Here is a 12,118-nt window from a genome sequence, read left to right on the forward strand (position 1 = left end):
TAAATAATAAAAATACAAAGTGTAAATCATAATTTCACTAAAAGATAGGGTTTTATATACAAATTTCCCCCCAAAAAATTATTATCAGAGGACTTTCGGATCAAATAGGACCAACATGCAAAACGTTTTGACTAAACGTCTTAGTTTTTTGTGGAAACAACTTCAAACCTTGCATGTTACTATGTAAGCAATGAGCTCAGCCATGTGCATGCATATAGTTTACATCAATTAGTCTATTATCCTTGAGGACTGACCACTTATATGCACTATAAATATATACTACAAAGTGCAAATAGTTTTTCTAGAGGCTTGAAGAAGAACATGGCAGGTTCAAGTTTAAATCTTTTCTCTATTTTTTTTTGACCTTGGATATGCTTTCCGTGCTTCCACGAAATTACTCTTAGCCTCTTATCCTCCATGATTTTAGGGTGAGAGATTATCTTATTACTCCCTCTATTTTATTAAGTTTTTAATCCTATCTATTTCTTTGATTATTTATAGTCCCATAAATCCTCAATCAACTATTTAAGTTCTAATTGAGACGAAAAAAACAAAATGACTCCTAAAACAAATAGTGAATGAAGAGATGAAGAGTAGAGATGCATGTGTCATTGGAAGACAATCCTTGAAAAGGACAAGTACATAATTTTCTTCCAACAATAGTGCAAAATGTGCAAAGGAGAATTTTTATTCCCCTTTTTTTTTTGGTATGATTTACATCTAGACTCTTGAACTATTATCCGTTTGCGCGTATACTCATTTATTTTTTGTGGCACATCCGCTTCTTTGATAGTTAACTACTTCTTTGATAGTTATCTATTAGATTGTTTCTATTAAAAAATATCACATGGCTCGTCTTAAGGCCACAAGGAATCATTTTTCTCTTACTTTAGAGAAAAAAAGAGTTAGAGGATGACGATATTAATTAGTTCAAGGGGGTTAAAGTGTCATAACAAATAAATAAGAAGGTTTATGTGAAAATTACATATGGTTTAGAAGGACTAGGTGTAATTAACCCTTTTGTTTTTAGAGATAAAAGATGTTAGCGCGATGTTTTTGCAGTCATTTTTATGATACCTCCAAATAGTTCTTCTATTTGTCACAGTTACATATTAGGGTAATATCTTGATAGTTAATTAAGTTGCGATAACACTTTATTGAACTCGATTTTCTAGCTACTGAAGACACCCTAAGTTGCCTTAGTTTGCCTTGTTATTTTCTTTTTCTAATCAAATGACCATTTCCAGCACAAAAAAATCTATACAATAGGAACAAGATGAACTAAATTAAAGTCATCAGACATAGACATAGATTACAACAATTAAGAAATTTTCACCCTCATACATCACTATGTAACTGCAAAGCTCTGTAAGTAAAACAAAATTCTTGTTTGCTTTTACTTTCCTCCTGGTGTTTTCTTTATCAATTATAAGCCTAACAATGCAAGAACTCCTAAAAAAAGAGATGAGATAGCGGAACTCCTAATGTAATTCTCAGATTAAGAAAATATCTTCAAGAGGGTATAAACCTTCACATGTAGGCAAAAGTTCACTGGTTGAATCCCAAGGTAGCTTCCAGCCTTCATGGATACTACTCCCTTCCATAGAAGTAAGGTTGACACTGTCATCTATGGAGAATGAAGTGCTGCAGCTACTTGACATCCCATTTCCTTGCATGATTCTCTCTGAGATCAAACTTTCAAGCTCATTCTGTTGCTCCTCTACTAACATTTGTTCTTTCTTGCTACAAACAACATCCACCATCTCTACTTTATGTTCTTGATATTTTGGAGCAGTGGACGCAGAGATTATGCTATTGACTTTTGAGCTCTCAGACTTATTATTCATGGGCTTGTGTGTGGGTGAATCCAATCCAAGGAGCTTCAACCTCTTTTTGATTCTGGTGTTCCAATGGTTCTTGATTTCATTATCGGTGCGTCCAGGTAGATGTGAAGCTATCTTAGACCACCTGCCATGAGAGAAACTTAGCATCTATACAAATAAGACTATTTTCTATGTATAAATTTTGATGAGGATACCTGTTACCGAGACGAGAATGGAGTTGGATGATTTGATTCTCTTCGTCCTCGGATATAAGCCCTCGCTTCAGATCTGGCCTGAGATAATTAGTCCATCTTAGTCTGCAGCTCTTCCCACATCTCATTAGACCTTCACAAGCAAACAGTGCAGGCATGATGTTCTTAAGCTGACCAATTCAGTTTAGTTTTCAACTAACTTCATGGCAATGTGGTTGCAAACAGATGCTTTTTTTGGGGGGCTATAATTTTTAGCAGCTTCTCAAAATCACAGAAGTACTTGTATTTGTAAATTTTTTGCAGTTCAATAATATAAGTAGATGTTGCTCAGTGAGCAGTAATTTTTCTTCTCTAAATATCAATTCTCTATAATGCTCACTTGGCAATTGGCATTAGCAGTAGTTCGGAGTAATTGAAGCAATATCATACTGCCTACATCTTGCGCTCTCTAGACACTATTTTGACAAGAGTCTCTGCACATAAAACTCGCCAAGGAAACACAAACGAGAGGAAAAGAGATAATACCGGCATGCTTCGGAATGAGACGCCAACATTGGATTCCATTATTGTTGATGAAGTTGATGAGCTTATGATCTTCCTCTACTGTCCATGGACCTCTTTTGAGTCCTTCCTTATCACAGCATGGTTGTCTCCCCATGACTATAAAGGTGGCAAAGAAAGAAGAATGAATTAATTGGAGATTTGAAGCAAGGCATGAGATGTGAGGTGCTACCTTATATAAAAACTTTTGAGAGAAGTCTTAGACTAAGAGATATTGCCAGTTCATTGATGGCTTAAAGAAATCCTCTTGTTGAAAGTCCACATGACTTAATGCTCCTGCACCAAGCCCAATCATGTTCACAGATGCCTTCACTGAATAAAATTTTCAAGACTAAAATGAGGTCCAAACAAAAAGGATACTGCCAGAAGGATCTTCTCCGATATTATAACATCATATTCTTTTATCTTAATTCTTATGCCGGAGAAAACCTGGAGCGTGACTTCCAATGCTCTCTCTCCTTTCAATAGAGTTGCTATCAGAATTACTTGTTCAATTAAAAAGAACCACATGAAACACTGTGCTTATAAGGCTTTAGTTTAATCTTCGTCTGTTAACAGTGGATTATAGCAAAAGAAGCTCAAAAGTAAACCAGCAAATTTAAAGATACTCATGTTGAGAAGTCAAATGTCACAGCCCAGCAGAAGGATCAAAGTCCGTGACATAAGAGCTATGATTTAGTAATAAACTATTAGTAGTAGTAGTAGCCCACTTCTAAGCAATCAATTTCAGCATACTTTTTTTTTTCTAGTCTTCTAGATGGACGAATCATGCTAATCGTGTACGGAATCATGAAATTTGGTGATTTGTTAAAGGGAAAAATGAAAAGTATGAGAATCACTAGAAGCTCTGACAAAAATATTAAAGATCATCTTTGATATTGTGTAGAAAGAAAAAAATAATTTAATCGAAAGAGTTACTATTAGGCTAATTCTATTTAGACCTTGTGAATTATCGTCTATTTTCATAATAGTCAAAAATCTCTTGAATCCCTCTTTTATTAGTTTTATTTTTTTTTCTTTTTTATTTATAAGTCATCATAACACACATAAGTAGATTTGTGACTTTTATACTCTTATTATTAGAAGAAAAACGAAATAGAAATATAGAAGGATATTTTATTTATTTATTTATTCTGTCAACGTCAAAATTTGTTAATATCTAAAAAGAAGAGCAATATTTGTTTATAGGTGGAATTATCCCATAATTATTTTTACTGAAGTCAACTTCACCATTATTACTGAACAAAATCCTCCCACCAAATTAAAGAGATTCTTTTGAAAAAAAAGTTAAATAGATTCAAAGCTGCTGAATGAGGAAAATAGAATAGCACAGGTGAGCCATGGAAACCAGGGCAACTAATGGAGCAGAAGTGGTGTCCTAATTAAAGCATCTCTCTTTATGTTCTTCTACAATTTGTGTATTATATGTAAGAGAGAGATTTGGATGTCAATAATCATACCTCTCATGCACTTTCCACATCAAGCATCCATTTAATACAAAGATTATTCCACCCACATATACTTTATACCATAGATAAAGTTGCATGCAGTAAAAAGGCATCTGAGAGTAGGAAACTGTGGCTTGATGATATGAAAATATCATTCCAGTTAAATGCCTTTCCTTCAAAAGTTCTAAAAGAAAACTCCTCCTTTTGCCTTCTGTTTTAGAATAAATCACTCCTGTGTCCTCAGGAGATCAACAATCCTACCAGGGGTCAAGGAAAAGAGATCAAACATTACTTCTTGGTTGGAATTTCTATACAAAGAAACTTTGGAAAACTGGCAAAACCACTCCAGCCACATGCTCAACAGAATCTAGCCATACTTCGATGCAGTCAAGCCATTAGCTTTTCACCCTGTAACACAAGTACAAAAAGAACTTAGCATGCTATTTCATCTCCAAGTATTTCGAATTCCAAACTAGTGGAACCATTGACTAAGAGAGGATAAAGAAACACAAATTCTGTTAGAAAGAGATGTGACACGAGAGAATCAGAATGTCAAAAAAAAAAAAAAGCCAATTGAACATCCTGCTGAGACAATATTTTACCTTGGTTTTTCAATTCTCAGAGTAATCAAAGGTTTGATAATGTTAATACTAGATTCCCCATAAGCGAACTAATTTTCCTGACGTGAAGGAATAGATAGAATTATGCATTAGGTTTTGTTTTAACTCACTCAGCTTCTGATTCTGATTCATTGCTGACAGAACCTAAGGCAGTGAGCTTCCCAAACGATTCTTTGGCACCACTAGTAGCATCACCAAAGAAGTCCTTCACCTTGTCCAGGACAGTCTTAAGCTCTTCTTGTGCCGGAAGCTGAAAAGAACATGAGCCATGAAATTACATTAGAAAGTTTCTGGGACAGTTTCTGTTCACAATAATTTTCTGCGAAGATGTTACTTCCAATCTAGAAATGGGCCATTCATATTGAGAATAAGTATGGAGGGAATAGTGACCAACATTTCCCCCTATCGATGAATAGTTTTTGGACTTTAAAGGATTAGGAAAAGGAAGATGATTGTGAAAATGAAAATTAAAAAATATGATAATTATGGTAGAGGCTAGAAAACCTTGCCATTTTGTAATAGAAGACGAGAGTAGATAAAAGCTCTTACTTTTAAGGACTCTTTGTCTATTTGAAATTAGGAAATGTAAGAGATCACTAAAGAAAGTGACCTTCTCCTAGAGGGACATGCAAAGATAGACCACAGAGTCATCTCAAAATGACATAAAGTAGGAAAAACCCATATGAGCTTGAACAGTCTGTCCACAACTAGTCAATATTGGAAAGAAAACAAATAGAAACTAAATTGTATAAAACGGAGAAAAAGCATACCTCAATAACATTATTTGGTGAAAGTGCAGATCGCACATTACCATTTTCCTGCTTACACATATTAAAGATTAGCTGACTCTAGCCGTTCTGAAGTACAATACCAACTGAATATCTATGAATTCAAATGGGACTGAGACGTTACGACAAGTTTGTAGCCATATCGAAATTCAGTAGCAGATCGCAGAACACGATATTGCTTAAATGCTGTCTTTTGTATCTCCTTCTCATCCTGTTTTATATGCAACAAGACTATGAAGTTAGTTGTACCAGAAGGTCAGAACAGTAGAAACTCCATGTTTGCCCAAATTTTCCAAATGACAACCAAACAAGTAAAAAAGACAAGCTAAGGTATAATATAAATGCTATGAGAGAAATTCTTGTTTATGGCAATCTAAATAGAAAATCAGCACGGTATCAGCTATACTTGACAACAGTGAAGCAAAATATCTAGATAAGAAACAACAAATTCTGTCAATACTCAATAGTGGACATTCTGAAAGAATAGAGATGCCCAAACACCAAAATATTACTGATAAGAGAGGCTTCAAAACTTATAAAGCCATTTATAAGGACAGCATAAATTAAATCATTAGAATTGCATTTCTCAATGAATGGAATAGAAAAAAAAAATAACAAATGAAAAACCTAACTCTGTAGATAACAGCTGCGAGATTTCTGGCAATAGTATCTTTGTAGATATACTTTCCGAGGAAGTTATCTTTAGCTGCAGCCATTATCTTTGCAGTAGTACCACCTGTAATGAGACTAAGTGGGTACCATAGATAAACCTGCAAAATCACCAAATAATATTCCTTTAATAGATGAAGACCTTCTGCATATTATAAAATTTTGCAGTTGGGTTAAAAATAAGTTTCTGTTTGTCTGAAGGTGCCAACCAATTGAAAGAACTAAACAAAGTTTTGAGGAGAGTTACTTCCATCGAAAGATAGAAAGAAAGAATACAGAACTTACTAGGATTACAGCATCCAAACATAAACTGCAAGTAATTTTTGGCTAGTATAAATTATTGGAATAAAATGTAAAATCTGAACAAACTTTTGCGAATTATAGGAGCAAGTTTGCACTCTCTGTGGTGCCCCAAAACATTTTGCTAGACACATCTGAAGACAATGGCAAAAGACATAACAAGCATATAGGTTATTTGTTCTACAATATCAGGAGAGCCCTGAATGACTAAGAAATTAAAAGGTGACAATCTTTTCTTTTAAGTCCACAAGGTTATCATTTTGCAAATGTCTAGATAGGGAAAAAACTGTGCCTTATCCCATAACACTATAAAAGTTCAGTGCAACTAGAATTATGTGAAGTGAAAGATAAAAAAAAGAAGAGTATGAGATACCATCTGTGCCAAGAAGTTTATGTAACTAACTGTCAGAAAGAAATGGCCTAAGTGATCACACTACCTCAACTCAGTCAAAGATGTGGTACACTACTTTGACCTCTTCAGAGACTAATAACTAGAAGAATATTTTAAATCAAACTCCATCTAAGAACTCTCCATACTTGATTAAGACAAGTATTTGTCAATGGAAACAGGTAATGTTAATCATAAAGGTTTTTTAAGGTCTGAATTATTATCCGGTTAATGTATTTAAAAGATGTCAAGGAATATGTTAAACCCAAGGTTCAAAAAATCGGAATCGGCCTTCCGAAAAATTGATACGTATCGGCCAAATCGACCATATCGGCCGTATCAATTGCTTAGATCGGATCGGACTTTTTAATTATATAAAATTCTAAATATTATTTAAAATTGTAGGAAAACTTATAAAAATTTAGAAAAAAGCTTACCAAAAATAAGAAAAGAAAAAAGAAAAACTATGGTGCAATAAAAATTGAAAAAAAGAAGAGATTAGAAAGAGCGTGAGTGGAAGAAAATCAAACAAAAAAAACCATGATGCAGTAAAGAAGAAGAAGAAAAAGAAGAAGAAGAAAAAAGAAGAAAAAGGGAGAGAGTGGAAGAAATAAAAAAATTAATTAAAAAATTATATGTCAGAGTTTATTGGAGTTCACTGGAGTTCGTCGGAGTTCACCGGAACTAGATCTCTCCGTAAGAGAAACAATGATTATATGTAAGGAGAGAAAAAAAAGAAAGTAAGAGTAAAATAAAGAAAAAGAGTAGAAGAGAGTGAAAAGAAAGAGTAAAAGAGAGAAAGAGTTTGGATCAGAACAGTTCGGATCCCAATTGGTTGATCTGTATCGGGATCGGCCGATACAGCGAACCATAGTTAAACCATTATATAAACCGAATTCTTGAGAATTCTACTAGCACTTTATTTACACAATGTAAAATAGGACTTCCCAATTTTGGTATGATGTTATTAACTATTACAACATGTGCGTATCATGCCGATGAGATGAGTAGTCTTAATATTGTACTAATCAACCATACTACCACACTCAAATAACATAAACTACAGCATTGTAACACTTTAATCACAATTCGCTTGCAGATGGTACAAGCAGTCATAAAGAATAAAGAGCAAATCCTGCTCTTAGAAGGTCATTCTGTTCATGTTATTTACTTCATTTTCCATTTCTAGCTAGTCAAACCTACAATATCCCAAATATAGCTAAATAGCAAAATGATGCACATTGATTTTTTTTTCTTCATTTTATTCTTTCCGAAAAAAAGACTTCTTTTCTTTCCTTTTCCCACCTGAGGGTCTTTTAACAACTTAATGGCAACAAACTTGTAAATAAAGACTGAAAGCATCAAATTCCAACAATTTAAGCTGTTGGATAACGCAAAACCGTACCTTTTTTTTTCAGATATTGTAACGTATTATACCGTAAGTTGCATAAAGAACGAAAAAGATTAGACCAAAACGAAGGGAACAGAGAGAGAGAGAGTGGACCAACATTGGCTGTTCGGATAAAGATTACGAATTTCGGGTTCCCATCGTCCTCAATCTTGGGAAGCGGCGGAGGCGGCGGGCGCTGGAATTGCTTCCCCGCCATCCCCTTCTTCCCCTTGGCTTCCACCACCATCAGATGCCGCCTCTTCTTGTACTCCCCTCCTCCTCCTCTGCTACTACCACTGCCGCGAGAGGGGAGAGGAGAACCCTTAAAGAAGCCATCTTCATGGGTTTTGAAGGAATTGGATAGCGGAAGATGGAGCAAAGCTCGTATCGACATCTCTCTCTCTCTCCCCCCTCCCTCTCTGCTTCTCTCTTCCTCCCTCCTATCTCTCAATCTCTTATCGGGACCAAATTTTGCTTGTTTTTTTAATAATTTATTTCCACGTATGAATTTGAGCTACGTGTGTAGACGTCGACGATTAACTTTTGAGTAGAGGAGACGGTAGATAGTATATACGGGAAGTGATCCTGAAAACATCAAGCAATGTAGGAGTTTAATACATCCTCATATTTGGCAGTGTGTTGTTGGTATATCTATTTACTTGCCAATTGCTTCTATACAAGTATTCTGATGTACCAATTTCATACAGTATGGATTTTCCTCGCTGGAGAGAGAATTCGTATGGCTATAGTTTGTGGTAATATTTGGTGCCTCTTGGCAACATAGTATCGTGGCAATTATCAAATAGCACCCTGTAATTTGGGTTTATTATCATTTACGTGGTCGAGTTTTTTTTAACCATAATTATATCTAGACCTCTAAATTGTTATTTATTTTTTATTTGGACTCTCATTTACTTGATGTGATTCCTGTGTAATCGTGTCACCTCTTAGAGAAGTTTGGGTTTGTTGGGTCGAACCTATCTAACTTCCGGTTCGTGTGGTTAAACTCTCAGCTAACGATTAAACATAAGAGCAGCTTTCATTGAAGTGTTTGAACGGCGATCCAACAATGTTTAAATACCTAAATCCAAGAATAGCCTCCTCGAAGCATTCAAACGTGTGTCCAACAACGTTTGAACACTTGTCAACCAAGAGAAATCTTTGTCGATGCATTCGAACACTAGGCCAACAACATTCGAACGCCAGAACCTGAGAATAACCTTCATTGAGGCATTTGAACGCCCTATCGTTAACCAACGACAGTCGAATGCCAAAACTTGAGAACAGCCTTCGTCGTCGGGGCGTTCGAATGCCTCACCAACAACAATCGAACGTCGAGCACTAATTCAGTTCAATTAGGTTACTTTAATTATTTATTTGGCTAAGACTTAATTAATTCAAATTATTATGGTTAGACTCCATATAAATATGTGGAGAGCAGTAATGCTTAAGGCGTCGAAGAATAGTGACATTTTCTACCTTCTTCTACCTTTTATCTCTCTCAATTTTCCCTTTCAGTCCAAAGTCGACGCTGAAAAGCCGACACCATTATTTTCCTCCTCAATTGTCAGCCCCCTATTCTAGTAGGACTGGCAATTTTCTCTTCCCTCCCTCGAACCCTTGTCATCAGCTAGCTCCTCTTTCCTCATTTGTTGGCCCCATTTTCTCTTTAGGACCCGAGCACTTACTCTCTCATCTTCTACTCTAAGTATCAGATCTACCCCACACCATTATCATCTTCATTATTCCTTCTGCTTCCATTCTTTAATTTCATCATCTCCCGTGATTCCACCACCATCACTTAAAAAAAAACTCACCTTAGCTCAGCCATAATATTATTCTTTTTTAATTTTTTACATAAGCCACTAGAAGTTTCAAAATATCATAATTTCTATCACATTCTTTAAAATATCAAACTTGCCACTAAAATCTTTTGACTCTTTCATGATTAGTTTTTAATAGAATATTCATAATAGATTATTATAAAAATTAGCAAACACATATAAATAACTATAAATACTTTTTTTTAAGTTTAAAATATAAAATATTTATCGATAATTTCTATTCATAATAAAAGAAAATATTTTTCATTGTACTATGGTACTAGGTATAATATTAGATAATTTTAAAACCTCTAGTGTGGTTAAATATAATGAGAAAGATACCCATTGCACTTTAGTCAAAACTATATAGGAGTTAAGTGCTTAAGTTGAAAATACATGAGGGCTTTGTGAAATGGAGCTACATCACAAGGGGGTAAAATATAATTTCTCTAATAATTTAACATGAACTACTAACTCCAAGTCAATAACTAATAAAACTCTAAATGGTAACAATGGAATCCAAATTTGATAGCCAACCTCATCAATAGATGGTGTTTAAATGGAAACATAAACAACTAATACAAATAAAAGTAAAATAGTAAATCTAAAGTGGAGATACAATCCAATGCACCATGGTCAATCATTATGCTCACATGTTATGGAAGATTTATGATCCAACAATTATAGCTTAGTGAGTGAATCCAACCAAAAGCCAACAAAACAATCCATAAGTATGATTTTAGAAATCTAAAGGCTCAACAATTTTATAATAAACAGATAGTACTAAGCATGCTCATAACATATTAATAGGACATAAGTAGCAACAATGCAAATAATAAATTGCTAATATGCTTAAGATTTTATTTGCGAAACTTTTGATATGCTCATGGATCTATATCAACCAAATTTCACCTCGAATAATGTTTGAATCTTTTCCTCATAGATGATCCAATTATGATTACCAAGAAATGTCGCTATGTAATAAACACACCATGTCGTGTCCCCTAGGGGTCACTATGAGCTTTCACTATATAATAAACGCGTAATATCTATTTTCCTAATCGATTAGAGTCATCACATAAAGTTTTTTTGACCTAAATTGGGATTACTATAATGATTTTAAATAAATTTTTCCTGGATTACTAGTTAGACCTGAATCATCACGAAAAATTATGGAGCGACACCAAGACTATTTTCTAAGTCATATTAGTCACAATAAGTAACCCTAACTACTTATAATCAATAAACATAGACTATATTCGTAGTCACTACACTAGAGTATGTGTGGAGATCGATTTGAGCAAGCCATTGAAGCCAGTAGTTTGGCTCGACCCCAAAGCTAAGAATTTGGAGCAAAGATTTGTGTACAAAGGTATCCTTCACATTTATTTTAAATATGAAAGATTGGGGCATAATGATGCCAGATGTTCGTATGGAAGACCACAGAGAGGATGCGTAGTGGCCGGCAGTATGAAGAAGGGGAGCAATATGAGGGAGTTACCCATACAATAAGGATGAAAAGAATGATTAGAGGGTTCTAGAGCAATTTATGTTTGGATCTTGATGAAGGTGCAACAAAGGTATAGGGCCCTTCCGCTTCGGTTGTCGAATGAGAGGCCTAAGTCGGTGGGGCAAGGGGTGGCGCGATCGAGTAGGTCGAGTCACCTCCATTTAGGTCATGAGTCAATAAGTGGAACGCAACCCATTAGAAACTCCATGAGATATACAAGGTGTTAGGTTGATGTTGATGTCACTATGCAAAAATGATTTCAAGCAGTCAATGCAACTACCTCAAACCTAGGACATCTATTAAGAGCTGAGAAAGGAAAAGAGGTGGTGATCGAGAAGGCTAGTATGACTTATGGGGTGAAGGGATCTATTTTGATGGGCCTAGGTGGTGAACCAAGAGGGATGGGGAAGATTTCCCACCGTAAGCCGACTTTAGCCTAAGGAGAGGCTCGCCCACCATGTTTAGGAATTTAGGGAGAGAGGCAGAAGATACCAAAGCTAAAAAAGATATTGTGACTTTTAGAGGATAGCTTAGTGGGGGAAAATAGTGACATTTGTCCAAGATGATGAGACATTGCCTTATAGCT

General features: G+C 35.1%; 2 protein-coding genes across 3 annotated transcripts; both read right to left on the reverse strand.

Annotated features, from left to right (window-relative positions):
* Nucleotides 1–1,259: 1,259 nt before the first annotated feature.
* LOC140797892 (transcription factor MYB20-like) lies at nt 1,260–3,069 on the reverse strand. 2 transcript variants are annotated; one of them, XM_073151581.1, is made up of 4 exons: nt 2,769–3,068; nt 2,561–2,695; nt 2,039–2,168; nt 1,260–1,968 (listed from the first exon to the last, which is right to left on the reverse strand). In XM_073151581.1, the coding sequence occupies exons 2-4, from the start codon at nt 2,691–2,693 to the stop codon at nt 1,494–1,496; spliced, it is 738 nt and encodes a 245-aa protein (XP_073007682.1). In that variant the 5' UTR covers nt 2,694–2,695; nt 2,769–3,068; the 3' UTR covers nt 1,260–1,493. The 2 variants fall into 2 exon arrangements, with proteins under 2 accessions (XP_073007682.1, XP_073007683.1); XM_073151582.1 differs by having other exon boundaries at nt 2,561–3,069.
* A 966-nt stretch (nt 3,070–4,035) lies between these two features.
* Nucleotides 4,036–8,698, reverse strand: LOC140797873 (protein HHL1, chloroplastic). The gene is made up of 6 exons (XM_073151558.1): nt 8,318–8,698; nt 6,085–6,222; nt 5,577–5,663; nt 5,435–5,482; nt 4,775–4,914; nt 4,036–4,452 (listed from the first exon to the last, which is right to left on the reverse strand). The coding sequence occupies exons 1-6, from the start codon at nt 8,591–8,593 to the stop codon at nt 4,440–4,442; spliced, it is 702 nt and encodes a 233-aa protein (XP_073007659.1). The 5' UTR covers nt 8,594–8,698; the 3' UTR covers nt 4,036–4,439.
* Nucleotides 8,699–12,118: the final 3,420 nt, after the last annotated feature.

Source organism: Typha latifolia, chromosome 11 (assembly GCF_019914945.1).
Source record: "Typha latifolia isolate L0001 chromosome 11, TyphaL0001v2, whole genome shotgun sequence".
Classification (NCBI taxonomy): Eukaryota; Viridiplantae; Streptophyta; class Magnoliopsida; order Poales; family Typhaceae; genus Typha; species Typha latifolia.

Excerpts from the sequence above, each read along its gene's own strand:
- LOC140797873 (XM_073151558.1), bottom strand. The coding sequence starts at position 8,593 with ATGTCGATACGAGCTTTGCTCCATCTTCCGCTATCCAATTCCTTCAAA. Across the intron at positions 5,664-6,084 it reads TCGCAGCTGTTATCTACAGA|GATGAGAAGGAGATACAAAA; the intron begins GTTAGGTTTTTC and ends CATATAAAACAG. Across the intron at positions 5,483-5,576 it reads GATATGGCTACAAACTTGTC|GAAAATGGTAATGTGCGATC; the intron begins GTAACGTCTCAG and ends ATGTGTAAGCAG.
- LOC140797892 (XM_073151582.1), bottom strand. The coding sequence starts at position 2,693 with ATGGGGAGACAACCATGCTGTGATAAGGAAGGACTCAAAAGAGGTCCA. Across the intron at positions 2,169-2,560 it reads TCTCATTCCGAAGCATGCCG|GTCTAATGAGATGTGGGAAG; the intron begins GTATTATCTCTT and ends TTGCTTGTGAAG. Across the intron at positions 1,969-2,038 it reads CATTCTCGTCTCGGTAACAG|GTGGTCTAAGATAGCTTCAC; the intron begins GTATCCTCATCA and ends CTCTCATGGCAG.